The following is an 18,705-nucleotide window of genomic DNA, read 5'->3' as shown; positions in this document are numbered from 1 at the left end:
TAGAGAAAAAACAAATAGGAAGGAGGGTTTTCTATAGCAGCTTGACAAGAAAGAATCATATTTCTGTTACTAATTCTAATATTAGATCTTTCTGATCCACCTGTAACCTTACAGATTTTTCTCCAGTGATTTCAAACAAGCTAGTGATTTTTTGCGTACAACCTCCTTCATTTTGTTATCTTTCTTCAATACTCATCTGCTATAGCATTAACGCCAACAGATTAAGCTAATTTGTAAACGAGTAACACTGCAGCTGCAGAGAGGGTTGGTAATAGAGCAACCTTCTCTTACAGAGAAGAATTGGTCACAGTGATTTGATGAATGTTCAGGTCTCCTCCCAACGCCCAATAACGTAGCAAATGAATTTCCTGTGTCAGGAATGTAAAACTGAAGTCTGAAAGCAGACTGAATTCTACAGGCTTGATAATCAGAACAATATGTATCATAAAGCAAGTGCCTGTGAAGGAGCCCAATATTTTCACTAGAAGTTTCATATCAAATATGAAAAGAAATCTTCAAGTAATATTAGCGTAAATGACAAAGGAAATTGTCATTAATTCAGGGAGGAAAAAACCTAAAAGTGTCAGCAATGCAAATGGTAAAAGAAACATCAAGACTGACATGCACTTTAGTTTCTCCTGTTCATGTTCATTTGGACATGACTTTAGAGAACTGCTAAGACTGTATGGAAAAATCAGCCTCTTATTTAGAAACAACTGTGGTTTTTATGTGACTTGCTGACTTTTTCCTCTCTGTTCGCTAACAGCAGGAAGAATATTTGTATAAACCCACAATCTTTGTCTTTTAAGTTTCACAACTTTTGATGCTTATTCCCCAACAGAAATCATTATCTTCTATTGAATCATTTTAATTATTATGTCACATGGGTAAAAGCTGCAGGCGTTGACAAACAACAAGAGCAAATAGCCTACATATGTAACAACAGCCCGTATTTCTAAGAGTGCCTCACCTGGGGTTCTAAAAGCACTTTACAAAACCTTTTAGATTTAGCCTTTTAGGGGGCAAAGCAAGGCACTAAAAGTTTAAGCAAACTGTTGAAGATCACAATGTAAGATGTGCTACAGAGTGAGAAACCCACTGGTTCTTTATTGAGTTCTAGTTATAAACATCACTCATTCCCCCTTCATTTTCTTCCAGTCACTTCAGCAGTTTCAAAAATAAAAGTCTTTCTCTGGTTTCAGAATGATAGTAGAACAGTTACCAAGTGTTACAGATAGTTTTATAGTATTTAATTTCCTCTCAGGTATTAACTTTATTTTTCTTTTAAAAGGCTTTCATCTGAATTGCTTGTTTTTTCCTTTCCTTGGCTTTGCTTTGAATGTGGCACGTGAATCCTGCTTTCTTTAAAGGCCTCAACATTTGGCATTTGTTTCCAAATTTAGCTTTAAATTCTGTGTAAAGAGGCAACCAAACAAATCATGACTAGAACTTACTAGAATAAGGCCTCCAGGATACCAGTCTGAAATCCCCATTTGACTGAAAATGACCTATTTGTGTGAATAAGTACTGCTACATGATTCTGGGTCATAAAAAAGGGGGGCAAATGCAAACAAGAGTCTAGTTATGTTTTAGCTGACTATTTAATTCTTCCCACATCAGTACTTATCACTAAGACCAAGCCACAGTTTCAGTCAGCTACATATTGCTCTTTCTTTTACCCAGAATCAGATTGTTATTCTTCAAAACCTAGAGACAGTCTCACCAGCTCTTGCAGTCACAAGATCCATAGCATAAAATGTGATATCATGGAGTTCAATTAAGCAACAAAACAAATGCTTGGAAAGTTGGATTAGGTCCCAAAGAAAGAAATTAACAATTAAGTTACCTTTGTGTTTGTAATAAAGAGCTCCCACATGTATGTTGCTAACTTTTCCTCTTCAATTTCTTTTACTGTTTTTTTACAACCACCAGGGTGCCTAAGTGAAAACAATTTAATTAGTTTTCCATTTGGAGAGTCTTGCTTTTATTATAAGTTCTTTTAAGAAATGCAATAAATTGCGAGTGAATAGAGGCTGACCACTACTATGATGTATATCTTTGATTATAAGAAATGGAAAGACAATGCAAGCTGTATAAGCCATGAGTAAGTTACAGTCACAGGTGAAGAAGAATCTAAAGAAAGCACAGCCATGCTACAAACTATCATGCATGTACTGGGCCAGGTTAAGCTCTCAACTTCCTCTGTACAAATACTGAAGAATTTTCTCCAGTATAGCAAGATTTCATGGATAGAAATGACAGCAGGTTCATACAAGTTTGATTTTTCCATGCTATTGGCTAAATGAAGACCTATACTTGTCCAAAAGTTTAAATGTTCAAAGAGGTAAATGTGGAAGCTGCAGTCTTTGCAGCTGTGGTATAACAACAGGTTGCTGCTGAGGTAGTCTCATTTATCATTCAGTCCTCATCTAATCAAAGGTTTTACAAAGTGGATTAGTGTTCTAAGCTTACTTGCTTAACCACATTTTAAAAAAAAAATCTCTTTTTGTGCAGAGACTATATGATCTAAAGGTAAGCCTAATTTTTCATGGTTACTGTGTAATGAAGTATGTGTGTATGAAGATCAGTTCAAATGACGTTGAGGGAGAGGAGTGGTGGTTAGAGACAGCAACAGGGAGCAGGAGGAAGTATACAACAAGAGATTGCACTACTTCAGAACCTGGAAATGAATACAGAGCTTTATGCATTTATATTCTGCTGTCAGCCTGTACCTGTGAGACTTGCTGACAAACTGTTTCTTTTCTCCCAGTCTATTGGTTGGTCCTCATATGTAAAGGGGTGAAAAACCCATCCACAACACATGGTGGACTGATTCTCTCCTCCAATTTATCAGGCTAATTCTATATAATGCTACTCCACCACCTCTGTTACACATAGACACAGTTTGTCTTGACTGAGAATATACAGAGTAAACAGAACAGCTTTGAAGAGCTCTGCCCTGCGAATCAGAGCATAAACTGTTACTGTTTTACTAAACACTCATGAATAATTTAAATGCATGTTATGCCAACATGATTATATTGACTAAAAATGTTGGGAACTTAAATTAATATTTACTTTAACAGTATAAAATTTCAAAAGCAATGCATCTTTTACAAGTACCCATCACTGTCATACATAATTGACAGAATAAAACCAGCTACTAAGTATCACTTAATAGCTGGCTTTGTTCTGTAATTATAATGTATATGTAATTCCTGTTGAGTTCACTGAGATAACCCTCCAAGGGAAAGCTATGGGAATATACATACATCTATTACTACATGTATTTAATTTGCATAATTGTTAACCAAAAGAGAAAAAGGAACGAAAACCCAACTAAATTTGGCTGGGATATCTCAGTATTTTCTCCTAGTTTTGCAACTTCCAATAATAGAGAACCATGCTGTGCTACTGATTTGACTGTACAACTCCCTGCTGACTGCATGGGGGCAAAGCTGATGTAAAATTTGTTTATGTTGCATGGCACAGAATTAATAACATTTCACTCAAATAGTTATTACTTGAAAGAAGAGAAACAACAACACATAAAGGACAAAAGATCCCAAACATTCCCAAACTCCTCATTCCATTTACTATCATGCATTATGCACATACATTGGATTCCAACAAGTTAATATGGAATGCATCGAACTGTTGGATTCAAGAGTCAAAGCTTCTAAAAGCCAGTGTATGGCACACAGTTGTCGGAAAAGATGTTCACTGCAAAGAGGAGAAACAAATGTGTTATACTGTAGAGTCAGGGAACAAACTGGCATCATGTTAGCTGAAATAGATACATGTAAGCATTTCTGTAGCAGATGATTTTTTATTCATTGTCCCAGTGAATTCTTGACACGTCTCAAGGTTTTTGTAATGTTAATACATAACTGAATCCTTACAGCATATTTTTGGGTGTGGAATTTTCAACGGACTTATCTTGGTGATGTGCTCAGTGCTTTCATGCCTATGAGGATTCCGGCATTTATCCCTTTATGGTATGGATTCTACAGTAGCTTCTAAGTTTTGTATTTAAGAAAAAACAGTGTGTGAGTTTAAAATGTTGGACCCATCTCTTTCTGAACTAAGATTATCTTTGGCATTTTAGCTCATTCCATATGCAAATGTAAATAAGCAAAGACATTTTTGGTGAGCAGTTGGATTAATGAAATTGGAACATAACAGTGTGTATTAGTGACTAATATAAAATATATAGAAGCATACATGGTACAAGTACTATCTTCTCCCTCTCTCTTTTATAGGCCTACTTTTTTTTTTAACTAGGCAAATAAAATTTTGATATTGACAGCCTTTCCTTAAATGAGCCTAATCTTGGAAGCTATACCACATAAGCAAATTTTACACAACTTAGAACTTGCCGAGTCAAGATCAGCAAGGCAAACGATGTGTGTTTGTGTACATGCACACATACAAGGTTTTCAGTAACTCATTAGGATTCAATCACTTAGAGTTTAACAGTTGCTATTAGTTAAGAGAGACTATTTCACCATAAACTGAATTCTCACGATACGTGTTTACCAGTTGAACAGCAGCTCTAGGTATACGTGTTATGGGTCTGTGTTGCTGTGAATTTTGCTTATGTCCTACCAAGGAGGGCAGGACATAAATTTGCCTTCAAATATACCTTTTTGCTCCAGGGGGGCTTGAAAACAAGACACTGGTATGAACAGGAGTGAAAGACCGTAAGGTCATCTTTTTTTTCTTCTTCCCTGACTTCCTCAGGTGGTTGCCTTCTGTTAGAGAGCAACTGTGGGAAAGGACAAAGACTGAAGTTAAAAAAAGGAGTATGTGAAATGAAGACAGAGCCAATAAAACTGTTTATTGTGTTGACATCACCACACTCTCTCTCCTCCTCCTTACATTTAAAAAAAGTACTTAGATGTATTTCTACATTCTTAATTATGGCATTTATTAGCATTTATTAATATTACAAATCTGATATTTATGTTTACCAGGATATATAATTATTATTTATTTCTAATATGTTTACAGTACTTTATAAATTATAAATATGGTATTATTTGCATTAATGTATTTATACTACTCTTATTATTAGCAATTAAGCATTTATGTGAAATCAAATTTTGGGGCAGACAAAATAGTGTGACTGGTTTGTTTGAGAAAAGATGCTGAGATACTGCTTACATTCCATTACACTTGTTTTCTGTTGCTATCATGCCAATGGAGTCAGTAGGATTATATACATGAGGCCAAAGTCTCAAGACGTGCCTCAAATTCTGTTCAGTTTTTCCTGGGTTAACATATTGTGTGCACAGAAAACAATAAAGATTAAGTTGAAAAGATTCACCCCAATGCAAAAAGAGCCTTGAGTGCTGGCCAAACCAATGTTACAGAAAACTGAGCTCTTTATAGTCTGTGGGCACTGTTTCTTAGCTGCCACAAGCCTGTTTGGCCATTTACACCTGTGCAAAGTGCTTATAAAACGCTACCAAGCAAGAAAAGGAAATGTTTACAGCTGTTTTTCCCAAATGTAAATAACTACCTGCACCTGGTGTTAAACAATGGAGATTCAAGCTTAAGAAGCACAGTGAGATATTGTAGCCTTCATGTATTGATAGTATAGAGAAGATAGAAGGTCCACACAGAAAATATAACATGAACTACTGTATGCTGGATCATAAATTAGTAAAAAACTGAAATGATACTGACCATAACAAAATAGCTGAGAGGTTAACTGAGATCTGTGTGGTGGGTGAGTCTTAAAGCTTTACACAGATTTCTTTAGCAAAGACTTCCTAGATGAATGAATGAATGATTCTGGATTAACATTTCCTTTCTAGATCTGAAGCAGTTTGGGGATGTCAGCTTACTATTGCCTACTATAAACCAGCAAATATTTGGAACAAGGGTTGAGGAGTGTGTGCCCTAAGCATTCCATTGATACAAATTTTCTAAATCAAAGCAGCAGCTGTAAATGGTACATACAACACTGGCATGGGCATCTCAGCACTATATTTAAATATAGATCAATGTATCTATTTTCTTCAGCTAATTAAGAAATGAATAAACTTACATATTGTTTTGTCTAACAAAGGAGATGTCTAACAAAGAAGGTATCTAACAAAGATACAAGCTGGCAGGTGTTCCTGCTGTCCCAAAAGAAATTTCTTACACAAAACCTCAAGAAGTGGTGGTCTTAATTCAGATAATCTTGGACAAATTTTAACTGCAAATTTGTACTTATTAGAGATGATTGGGCAAAAGAATTCCACAGGCTTTGTTGTTCAAAACCACGTCTGTCTTGTGCTTCCTCAAATCACGCTTCCAATTTTCTCTTCTCTGTAGTTCTAATGGACAACAGAATGCTAGAATGGACAGTGGGACCATTATGTACACATTAAAGTGTTTGACAGAGTCCATATTCCTACTAATGAGGGATAACTAAATTTACTTCTACTTTGTCTACTCTTATGATAAGAAGCTGTTACCAAGTTTCGAGTATTAATAGATTTTAAATAGTTGATAACACAATTAAATACTACAACTTATGTAACAGTGGTAAAAAAGTCCCAGTAGAGGCTTAATATCTGCTCTTGTCTTACAGGGAAAAGAGAGGAAGGGGGGGTGGGAAAAGCCTACATCCATCACTGGAATCTGTGCATATAAAATCATGCCAATAGTTTCAGCCACTGTGAAAGACTGAAACCAGACATCATTTGTTAAAAAGACATTTTGTGCCCCAGCAGCCTAACACTGCTTCAGAGCTTTTCTTATTCCAGGAAGCTCCTAATTTTTGAAGTCAGGACTGTGAAAGCTAGGTGTGAAGTCTCTACAACAGATAATGAACTGTATTTTGTACCTAGGCTTTTGCCCCATGCCCCTGTTTAAACTGTATAACAACTGGAACTAACACATGCTGGCAGAGTTCCCAAATGTGTGTAAATCACATGGGACAGTTTGAATGAGAAAAGGCACACCTGTCAAAGCCACGTATTTCTTGTTTCACACGTGTTTCATTGTGTACTCCTGTCCCACCCAACACATCCTGGAGTTGAGAAAATTCTCCATAAGACTCCCTAATTTTGACATCTGATCTAATGATTTCTCTCTTAGTAATGTTGGCAGATGTTAGAGTTCTTTCCCCTAAAATGAAGTTAAACTCTCGATTAATATTAGTTTTAAGCAACACACTGAAAAATATTAAAGGATATCAGGTTTACACTAGGAACTTTTGCTAGTGTAGATTTTTGGGTTAGTTGTAAGGTTTTTTTAAAATAAATTTTTACAACTGGCAAAAAACCTGGTGCAGAAGTAGGATTAAAGTGGCTTTGTCAGTATTCACCCACAAGCCTGGTATACTCTGCACCAGTAAAAGCTTTTTTACTGCTAGAGAGGCTGTACCTAAATGCAAATAATTTTGCCTATGCAGGTATACCTTCATAAAGGAAAGAGGAATGTTAAATCTTTTTAGGTCAGCCTTGCTGAAGAAAGAAGCCTTTCCTTACAGAAGGAAATAAATGACTTCAGTAATCTGAACGGTCACAATAATAAAGGCAATGGTATTTTTCATATGTGTAATAAATTATTTGTCTGCAATAAATGTGGATTAGCTGAATTATGGGTAGATAGAACAGTTACATATCAAAAAGAAAAATAAACATGGAGTTTACAAAAAGCTTTCAGGGAGGTTCTTATGTATTCTTTTTTTTTTTCCTTCCAAATTAAATAACCTTGTTTACCTAAAATGTTCATGTCGTCTTCATTAACCTAGGATCAAAGTGCTTCATAGTGCCATTTAAATAATACAGCTGAAGGTGACTTGTTTAAGTAACAAGAAAGTTTTAGATGATGGAGACGTTAGAGGCTAAGATTCCAAAATACTTTGACTAATACCCTATACCTTTTCTCCTTCCATAACACTATCTCTCAGTAATACTCTATTCCTTTCCTACCTTTCCTAGCTATTCAGTTAGTGACCATTTAGAATGCTGGATATTAAATATTACTGTAGTATATATGATACTTTTCTCTTCAGAATCTCAGCCTGTCTGTGCTACGTGTTTGCTTTTTGGTCTGGGTTTCATACTAACAGGAAAGATTTTATTTCTTATTTTTTTAACAATGGTTATATATTGTTGTCCCACTTTATGACTAGGGCGTAACTGCATCTCAGATGACTCTGGAGACTGAGTTTTCCAAGTTGAGAGTTAGTTCATGGAAGAAAGGTGAATGAGAAGAAGCTAGTACCTGGGAGTGACAAAAGCCACAGCAAACTGATGAGAAAAAACTATTAAGAGATGGATAAGCTTTTGATGCAATAAGGCTCCAAAGGTGTGTAACCTCTAGAAGAGCTACTCTGTCCTGCTGGGCAAGTATTTAATCACCTCACCACCTAGTGAGGGTTGACAAATGGAAGACAACTACAGTGTTATAACAGGCTTTAGAGATGCACTGAAAAGACCAGCGTGAGCCAAAGGTTTGAATACTATCTAATGATCAAATGGGGAGAAAAATCTGAAAAAGGTAGTAACAGGTCTGAACTAGCGAAGAAACCCACTCTCCAAGCTAAGCCACTTCTGCTGAATGCAATTCTTTATTCTTAATGCTGCAGTCCCATTGTGGGAACAAAAGCATGGCACAAACTCACCAGGCCTCCTCCTTTTCTCCTCCAAGAATCAGGTCTGAGTTGGCTATGAAACCTCTCTTGAGTTCACTAACCTTCTGCCTTCTAAACTTCCTCCTTTTTAAGCAGCACCTTAAGCATTTTTCTTCCATGCTTGCTAAGTTTACAGCTGCTCGCTTACCCAGATTTTAAGCATTTTCTCTTTCTAGTTCACACAAGTAGTAATATTCTGCCTCAATACCAAGTAATGACAGAAACTGGAAACTGTTGCTTTTTATAACCACTGCCCTCAGACTACCAAAAGCCCTCTGAATTGACTTACATGTTTATTTCTTCCTCTGACTCCTCCACATCAGAGGAATATTCGGGTGCCTGCAACTCAGTCCTCCATCTCGTGCTCTGAGCCTGCTGAGCTGCTTTCTGTCTGTTATTCCTCTCCAGTGATTCTTGGTGAAGTATATGAAAGTATTCTCCACCTTGCTTCACAGAATTGATATGATGCCTGCAGAAAGTCATCACAAGTTGGTCAGTGTACTGAAGACACACTATTGATTAATTTCTCTGATGCCCACCAACTTAATTTTTAACAGAGATTTCATATTCTTCTATATTCAAGAGTTCAACATTAGTATTTCCTTCTGCAGTATACCTATTGGATGTCTTGAACTCAACACCACTTTGTCCACTACTTGATTTAAGAACTTCCTGCCTAATTCTAATTTATAGCAGCCAATTGCTCATTGGGCCCCTCACTGTCTTAACTCAGTTGTCAGCCTGACAGGCACTGCCCTAATGCTAAACTCCACTCGTTGTCAGAAGGCTGCACTGTTAGGAACAAGAAAGGTGCCAGTGAAGCCTGTGAGTGAGCTGAACAGGCAGGGTATTACTGCAAGAGAAGAAAATAAAGAAGAAACCATGATGCACTCCCTGTAGGATGACAACAGAGATTTTAAAAAAAAAAAAAAAAGAAAAGAAAAGGTGAGCTAGGGCAGTGAAAGAGATATGGCACACAACTACTCTACAGCCTTAGATTAAAATATAAAATTAAGAATGTAGCAGCTGATCCAAGTTAGACAAGCATACTATCCAGGTATAGGACACACCCCTTTAAGTTAATGTATTGCTGACTTTTGAATGAAGTGTTATCAGGCTGTACTGATTCTATCAAACACAATCTAGGCTTGAAAGCTGGGCCTTATTTGTTTTACTGAAAAGTAATAATTCCCTTTTCTTACCAGATAGGTATTAAAGCACCTGAAGGTCATATAGGTTGCAAATTTCAGGCACCAAATTCACCAGTTCTTGAGGGGAGCACAGTTTACTCCCTCCTTGCTTCCCTTGATGAAAAACCACTTGCAAAATTTAATGGTTTGGGGATTGGGTTTTTGGTTTTGTTGACATTATTTTTTAAGTCCAGCAACTATAAATACAAGCCTGAAAATATTTCCAGTTCAGCTAGATAATGTTTGCTAGATATTCCTATACTAACTTTGGAAAAAACTGAAAAACCCACAAAAAACATAATAAGATGTCCCTGAGAAGAAATGCTGCATGCTTTAGAAAAATATAAGGATTTCAGAGTCGTTTCAGACTGGCTTAATGTTTTTCATAAGAACCTAGTATTTTGCATAACAGACTTCTCTTGGAATACTTTAAAACATTTAATGGCCTCAAATTCTCGCTTTATGTCTTTTTCCAGTAGTTTTCTCTCTCTCCTGTCTGCCCAACTCTCAAGATATTTGTATGTAAAAAATTTTTTTCCCCCTTTGTAGTGCTTTTTTGTACATTTCTGCACACACTGTTGTAAGTATTCCTTCTTCAAAACCCCTGCTGTAGCTGTGTATTATAATGCCACAAATAGTGAACAATGAGGTTATTACATGAATCAAAGACAAGTGGTAGAGAAAGATACATTATAAACTAGGAAGTTCTTTTACACTAACAGCCATAACCAGTATTATTGGAGAAAGATGCATAAATGGCAAGTACAATCAGTACTTTTTTTAAAGGTTTATCTAATATAGAAGGCTTTAATATGTATATACCAAAATCAATTATCACTTTCATACACCCATAGGAATAGGAAATGTTATGCACACTTGTGAATGAATATTTTTAAGTCTATGACTTCCTTGATGTCCCAGGTATTACAAAAAGTATCTCTACAGTCTCCAAGTATGGAAAAAGAAATAACATAGAATTAACAGAAATGCAGCATATAAAGCTGTAATAACTACCTGATTTATACCAAAAAAAGTCCTCTCATAATTCCATAGAATTATTTCTGGGATATTTATGAATGACCCTAAAGGTTCATGGACTCTTGTCAGGAAAAAGAGTAAAATAAAACCAAACTTAAAATACAGAGGTCACCAACGTACTTTTCTACACTGTAGATTTACAGTATATTGCTGGAATAGGACATCAAATATTTCTCCATTTAAACTCTGGCATCACAATACCCTGTTTATACAATAAGTTAATAAATTTAGCTGGGCTGCCTATTTGACAAGTAGGTGAGAATCATTCATTAAAATGCAAATGTAATCAAGATGAAATTTGGAATACATTTATTAAAGTAATTGAGCTTCAGTCAACTGTAGTCACAACACAGATTTTCAACTGCCATTAAGACAAAAGGATTTGTCTTATTTTTCTAAGTTAATATCTTTATCAGCATGAAAATCAAAAGAGTTTCCTGAGAAGTAATAATATACTATGGAATACTTCAAGTTCTCTCTACAGCATTATATTGTTATAGATAAGGGTCAATGACATGTGCAAAGGAGTGACCCAGTAGTGTACTACACATACAGAAACAAGCATATTTTTAGCTTGGTGTAACTACGTACTTATTAAATTACTCCTTAAATCCTTTAGGGACTCAAGGTCATCAGTTAATTGTTATACAAGGCCATTAAAGTATCGGGGAATTGAACTTTTGCTGCTAAGATCTGAGATTCTTGGTGCCTTTCTCTGAGTGAGAAATGACTCAGAAAAATAAAAGGAAATAATAAATTTGTCTTAATTATAATTTAGGTGCTAGAAAAACATTAAGAAGCTATAATAACAATGCCAGAAACCTTTGCATCAGGGTAAAGACAAGCTAGATATTTACCAGTTGTTTTTATCTTCTGTTTAAATATACCTTATTTAAGTACATTGGGTCATCATCACTAAATTCAGAGGAATCATACTAAAGGGTGTATTTGTCTCAGAAGATCAAATTTTACAGTTAACAACCTCACATCTACTTTGTAGGTAAACAAATTCAGTGGGAGATGGTTTAAAGGAATGACATGCACTCCCGAACATGTGATGCCAAATCCTTGCTCAAGTAAGCTGGTATAACTCCAGCCTGAACAGAATTGCTAGAAAGATAGGCAGAAGGCTGCACACCCATGTGGCTGTCCCTGTACTAAGCAACTGTATTGGATGCAGTGGGTGGTGTTACAGGGGTCCTTCAGTCTCATTAACTCTTCCTGCTTATCTCCCTCTGTCCCATTCCCTGAGATGCAAAGAAGTTGCAGTCTATTTATACCAGCTTGATTCTCTGTCGCTCTAAAGCTGAATATTATGTTATGATCATGGTGAACAAAAATTGTGAGCTGTAAAATGACTATGTATCTATCAAACAATTTACATACATATTTCTCTGATCACGGAAATTGTTAGCTACTGTTTCATAAAATGGCTTATTCAATTTTCTTAATGAATACAGCCTTTATACCAAAGTTAATGACTGAACATCTCCTGCTCCAGATGCTATACAGAAAGAATTTAGCCTTTTTCCAGAGGCCTATAGCCAATTGTAAATATAAATGAAACCAACGTGGCATTGCTCTGAAAACCACTGAGAGCACAGGCTTTCTAAACACAATTTCCTATATTTTCATAAAAGCATTTCAATTTGCATCTGCAACAACTCCCTACTAGGCCAGTGAAAGTTCCTCTTTGGGCACAAGGCCAGACCCTGCTGAGGGTGTTGCAAGGTGAGTATCAGCTGGGTACTGCCTAACTTGTTGCGCTAGTGACAAATTGAATATGAGCTAAGGCTTCCCAGGTGAAAAGCAAGGGCAATTTTATGCACACTGCCACTTAAAAGCATTCTGAGTAAATATTTTCAATAGCAGAAAAAGTAACACAAACAACAATCCATTTCTGTATAAAACAGGAAGCACAGGAGGCAATAACTTTGAAACTACAGTAAATACAGCTAAACTGTATTCTGAACATTACAGACTAAAACCATAGATTAAAACCCAGTATAATTCTTCTAAATGAGCACTTAGCATTATTTGCAGCTATGCCATCATGAGCTGTGACCCCATCACAAATCTCAAATGAGGCTAACAAGTATTTGGATCCTGAAGAATTCAAAGAAATATCCACTGAAGGAAGTGGTGAGAGCAGCAAGCTTGCTTCATTTGGATTAAACTTGAAATCTATGCTCTTACCTAGTTTTAGGGGGCACTGTGGTACTAGAAGGTCTGTGGTTTTGAACATATAATAAAATGGAAGTTCTGACAACCTGAAGTTATTAGGGATCCTACAGTAATCTCTGCAGGAGTACAAACATTAACACCTGCATCCTCATAGATTTCAACTGATTAAATGTTACTGTCCTCACTGCTGTTTCAGTTAGGACACTTATTTTTTATCATTCCAGTCCCCCCAAATACTATGTTGTGTGTATGTGCATTAACATGTCAGACTCCATGTGAGCTGTTGCTGCATTCTAATAGCAGTAGTATTTCTTGTATGTCCCTTAACTTTCTGACAAGGTGGTGTAACACCTAAATAGCTAATAATTTTAAAACAGCAGGAAGTGCCAAGATAAAAGAAAATCCATACGCACACAGTGCTTTTCTGATTTACAAAGCACACACAGAACAGTAGGAGAGCAAACTCTGCATTTCTTGTAAACTGTCAACAGTGATACTGATTTATACCAGTGGAGAATCTGTTCCACTCTCTTAAATACTGGAGCTGCTGACCATTTCACTCAGTTCTTTAGTGCCTTACATTCAGCGTTGTAATCTATGCCAGAATGTCCCAAATTCATTTACATTAAGACTGCTTCGCACCTTTCCTGAGTGATGTAAGGCAGTCTCATTGTAAATGAGAATTAGTGCATCGTTCACTTAAAGTACACTCAGTGAGTTATTACAGGGTGCATACACTACCCACCTTCTGAAATTACTGAAAGCCATGGAGTTAAGTTTACATGGTGGTGAGCCTGAGCTAGAAAGTCCTACTATTAAGCTCTGCATTCAGGTCATATCTTGAAAGCTTAGCACGTGGACAAGAAAAAGCTTGCAACTATTCACAATTAATATGTAGATACTAATGTAAATTAATTACAAATTCTGGTTTGGTAGTGTTTACAGCCATGTTAGAGATGCAAACATATACATGAGGCAACGGAGAATCAGCAACACACTGGTTACTACTCCTATTTAATGGCCAAGTAATTACACAGCAAGAACCAAATGGGTAAATATTCATACATCTACCCTTCCCAAATTCAGATGATATGACATTAAAATCTACCAAATGTAGTTACTAACCCATAGAAACTCAGACATATGCGATCATTTACCATACTGAACCATTAACCATTTTGGCAAGGAACTGAAGTAGTACCATATCAACATCTGTCTTGAGTAGCTGAAGACATACAAACGATCTGGAATACCCACATTATTTCAGATATAGATTCCCATTTTATTCTCCTGCAGATGAGTACAATATTCTGTACTCAAGTGTCTGTTTAGAAAAAACCTCCAGGATCTGCATAATGGGAAAGATGCATATTATCACATGAAAATCTGACCATCAAATAAGTCATCTGTAGTTCACAGAAGGTTGTGCAACAAGAAATAAGGATCTTCAATAGTCAAAACAACACCCCACACTACTATAAAAAAATGTCACCAGGTGAATGTGTTAATGCATCACTACATATTTAAAGATGTTTCAGACTGGTTTTGAATTAACTACAAAGACATTAAAATGTAGAAGATGCTGCTTCCATTGTGAAATAAGGCAGAACGTCTACTTTGAAAATGAGGAGAGGTTGTCTAACATTGAGAAGCACAAACATATTTGGCTACCTGGAGGTACCAAAACCAACATAGCAAAAAAAACTGGCTTATTTTTAGTTGGAAATGTGTTCTTCTCAACCTAGAAAGAATGGAGTGCAGCAATTTCTCTTTTAAGAAGTCCCAGAACACAAGAACATGCACACATACACCCCCCTCCACTTCTGCCATGCTGCAACCCCCATTCCTGTTGATCTTCATATAAAAGTTTTCTCTGGGGGTAGGCACATTTAGGTTTCCAGCTCTTGGTGTCTCTGGAGAAGTACATAAACAAAGGAGAGTGGGGGAATTACTTCCAAAGCAGCACAGAGAAGACAGCTTTGTGCTGATAAAGGGCAGAAAAATAAATCTGTGAGATTTCAAGGCTTTGCTTTAAATTCTTTTCCACAAAGCTGTGGGGAAACTATTACTAAAACTTCAAAAGAAAAAATAATCTGGAGATTTCTGGGCTTTCCATTTTCTTGCTGTAAGAATGTACAATAATAACTTTATGTTCATATTACCAATAAAAACTCACTGCTTGTTAAGTGGAACTTCACTGAGGTCCCTGATCCTCTACCAGGAAATACTGCTGGTTCAAGATTTTCATGTGAAAGTAGAAACCACTCCCCATGATCTAGTGTCTTGCTTTACCACATAAAGGTATTTACAGAGCAATGACATTTTACTACTAAATAATGGAAAACCCATTTTAAGTGTTAGCTTTGTTCAAACATTCAGTGACAATGTGTAATTTTGTATGTGGCATTAGACTAGCAAAATCTAATAGGCAATGAACTATTTCCACTTACAAAATTTCAAACAAACACAAACATATTTTTTGCACAAAAGGAAAGGAGATTGAGACTCAAATGAACAGCCTGGAAAGGCAGAAATGTTGATGGGAATAGCAGCCTTTCCAGTGATTGATGATAAAGATAATGATTCATACATCCATACACTTAAATGGTTGTCTTTGCTCATGACTGCTGTCTAATTAATGTGAGCCATCATTCAGGTAAAAGAAAATTTTTGCTTGTGGAAAAAAAATAATGCTGCAAACTGCCAGCAGTGACAGTGCTAGAAACATGCCAATTAAGAGTGATTTCTGCCAAGCAGCAAAAGGGCACAAAACACTAGTTTCCAAGCAACTGACATTATGAAGTATTAAATACATTGGAAACTAATATTGGCAGATAAACATTTCACCTTCTCAGTTAGTACTGCCTCAGCCTCTTCTTTGCTTCTTAATTCTACATTGCCTCTCCTCCCTGCTTTTACAGACTCCACTGTATCTTCCAGTAAACAGTATGCATTGAGAAATGACAACTTATCAAAACCTCCAAACACTCGCATCTTTTTTGTCTGCATATATTAGAATAGGATCAGTACAGATTTGCAGGTAAGGACAGACAAGGTCATAACCAAAACTCCAAAAATAACACATTTCTTGCCATTTAAAATCTGGTAGTAGCTGCCATTTCAATCACAAAATTTAAATGGTTTTGCATTAAAGTCAGCTACACAGCCACTAGCAGGAAAAGAAGAGAAATGGCTCTTGGGGTAACAGTCAGTCTAACTGTTGTTGCAGGCATAAAGAATGCATTAGTAGAGGCTGGGCTTTCTGCATGCAGAGTGACTTTTAGAGATCTGCCTTCAGGAAACTTTAACCATTTTAAAGAGCCATCCAGTTTCTAATTTAAAACATAAAAAGCATCCAGTTGAATACTGTTAAACTGCCAGCAGTTTGACATTTAGTTTTATTTAACTAGCACAGCACAGTGAAACAGATGCATGGGAGCCATTTTCTTCGAACTATGGGAAATGCAATGCAGAGGTTTAATGTGCCCTTTTTGCAAGTAAAGGCTTGGACTGGCTCATGGAATGGCATGAACACTTTCCCTTTGAGCTTGCAGCTCAGAGCTGTGGACTCCTAGACACCATCAGCTGAGGATGACCACAAGTGGTCATTTTTACATGTGCCCCTATGCTTAGATGACTGTCACTGCACAGTTTCCAGTTTCTATCACCTTTCCTACCTCCTTTTTCATACAAAGAAAGTCTTTTCAGCTACTCTCATTTGAAACAATATGCTTATTTTAAAGCACTGTTTTTTGTGGTAACGTTTAACAAGAGCATTTCCAGCTCACTTGCGTGGTCTTTGTGGGCTGAGTTAGTCTACAGAAGTGATTTATGGCAACCTGCTTTTATTATGGATTAATAACTACAAGCTTCCCTTGCTTTGGTAATCTCTTTTGCTGTGTAACTGTTCCTACATCTTTCTACAATTTTTTAGTTATAAAGACATCTACTTTCTTGGTTCTCATACAATATGTCCTCATGCAAGCATGGATTACTTAACATTATTTCCAGATCCCATTTACAGATGTCATTGGAACAAAACAATAAAGAAAGGATCTCTCTCAGAGCTGAATGTCATTTCAAAGGGGCTGCACTTCTCAGGTTTGCTTAGTTTTAGAAAGAATAGCAACAGAAATGAAAACATAATTCTTAGCTCAAAGCTAAAGATATTTGAATGCTCAAGGACAAAGTGTCATTTCTGCCATACTGTATTCCACCCACTGAATCTGACATTGGGAGTACTTAGTCAAGTAAGTCAGAGCTACTTTGTGTCTACATGGGCAATCTCCACTGGAAGTAACATTTATTGATCTACAAAGGAACAGGACTGATCATTATCTACAGATGGTTTTTCATTTTATGCTGCACAAAGATAAGCAAATTCCTTCCTAAATTTTAATCCTGTGTTTAGGTAAAATGGCATCTGAACACTGGCAGGTGTCTTCCTAAAGCAATTGGGTACAACTCATCAGCAGGGAAGAGCTGGTACAACTTTCTACTTGGCACCAGTGACTGACAGTTTTGAAAGATGAGTAGTTTGAGCAACCTCTGCATCTGTCATCATCCTCTATCATCATGAGGACTCAAGAAAGTATAAGAGAGTATTACTGAGAGGAGGTATGAGGTCATAATTATAAGGCTTATCTTCAGTTTAATTACGCTTTTAATGTGTAAGGTAGAATATTAAAGCTTTATGAATGCAGCTAAGTCTGTTCCAGTAATGACTCTTAAAACATTTTTGAGATAATTTTAAAATAATTCATACAGCTGTGCTATGTCACTGTCATCATTAAAAAACTTCCTCACAGTTTGTTCCATTATACTCTTTCATAGAAACAAGCTGCAAGATCACAGGCACTACTTCCTGTGAATATGTATCAATTATCGTCCAATTAAGACAACTGCTGGGTGTTCCTTTTCAATCAAGAGGAGGAAAAGCAGCAAAAAAACAAATCCACAAAGGTCATTTGTATTCACTGACTCCCTGTAGTATGTATTAGCATGCTGCTCTGCTAGCCTGACTGCTTTAATTGAAATTAAAAGTTGCTGCCTTGGAAAAGAAAACTCCAGTTTTCTTCTTTCTTTCTTTCTTGCATTTTCCAGTCTGCTTCTTTTTTCTAAAATAGCTCCTTTTCTATTGTCCGAAATTGTTACTAAGAAGTATTGCTGACAAGTCCTTTGGGTCCAAATCAGCAGTGCAGTCATTCACACTTGAAATTATCTTTTCCCCCAACTTCACATCTCAATATTTGGTTAAAAAGTCTGTGGGTTTGATTTCTTTGCTCTTCTTGCTGTTCTTTTTTCTACATGCAGATTTAGTCAAAGTAACGTTGTGCAAACACTCAAGACGAATGGCTAACATTTTCACTGTTAAAAAGTCATACAATGACACTCAAAGAACTTCCAGGCTTACAGAACACAAAAATTTAAAAAACAGTTAATGCGTACCTTTGATTTCCACATTTTAACTCTGTTGGATATTTTCTGCATACTAGGTCATTTGGCTACTGTGCATTTCAGAAAGCGAGTTCATATTTCAAAAAAAAAAAAATCTGTTTCCCTGACTTCTCAATCAAATTTCTCCATGGCCATTACAGCTCATACCATACTTCACTTCATAAATAATATATGTGGGATTCATGATTTAATTGCCAC

The 18,705-nt window shown here is 36.4% G+C and overlaps 1 protein-coding gene across 1 annotated transcript in view; it reads right to left on the bottom strand.

The window, feature by feature from the left end:
- The window catches only part of CCDC60 (coiled-coil domain containing 60), a 64,543-nt gene that overhangs the window by 12,500 nt on the left and 33,338 nt on the right, over nucleotides 1–18,705 (bottom strand). Inside the window, exons 4-7 of the mRNA XM_049805537.1 lie at nucleotides 8,928–9,107; nucleotides 4,646–4,768; nucleotides 3,619–3,723; nucleotides 1,847–1,937 (exon numbers count right to left, since the gene is read on the bottom strand). Of these exons, the coding sequence (XP_049661494.1) occupies nucleotides 1,847–1,937; nucleotides 3,619–3,723; nucleotides 4,646–4,768; nucleotides 8,928–9,107 (499 nt within the window). The remainder of the gene's footprint in view (nucleotides 1–1,846; nucleotides 1,938–3,618; nucleotides 3,724–4,645; nucleotides 4,769–8,927; nucleotides 9,108–18,705) is intronic.

The sequence above is a fragment of the Accipiter gentilis genome, chromosome 7 (genome assembly GCF_929443795.1).
Source record: "Accipiter gentilis chromosome 7, bAccGen1.1, whole genome shotgun sequence".
NCBI classification, from domain to species: domain Eukaryota; kingdom Metazoa; phylum Chordata; class Aves; order Accipitriformes; family Accipitridae; genus Astur; species Astur gentilis.
The sequence above is the reverse complement of the archived record's forward strand: the minus strand, read 5'-3'. Positions and strand labels throughout refer to the sequence as shown.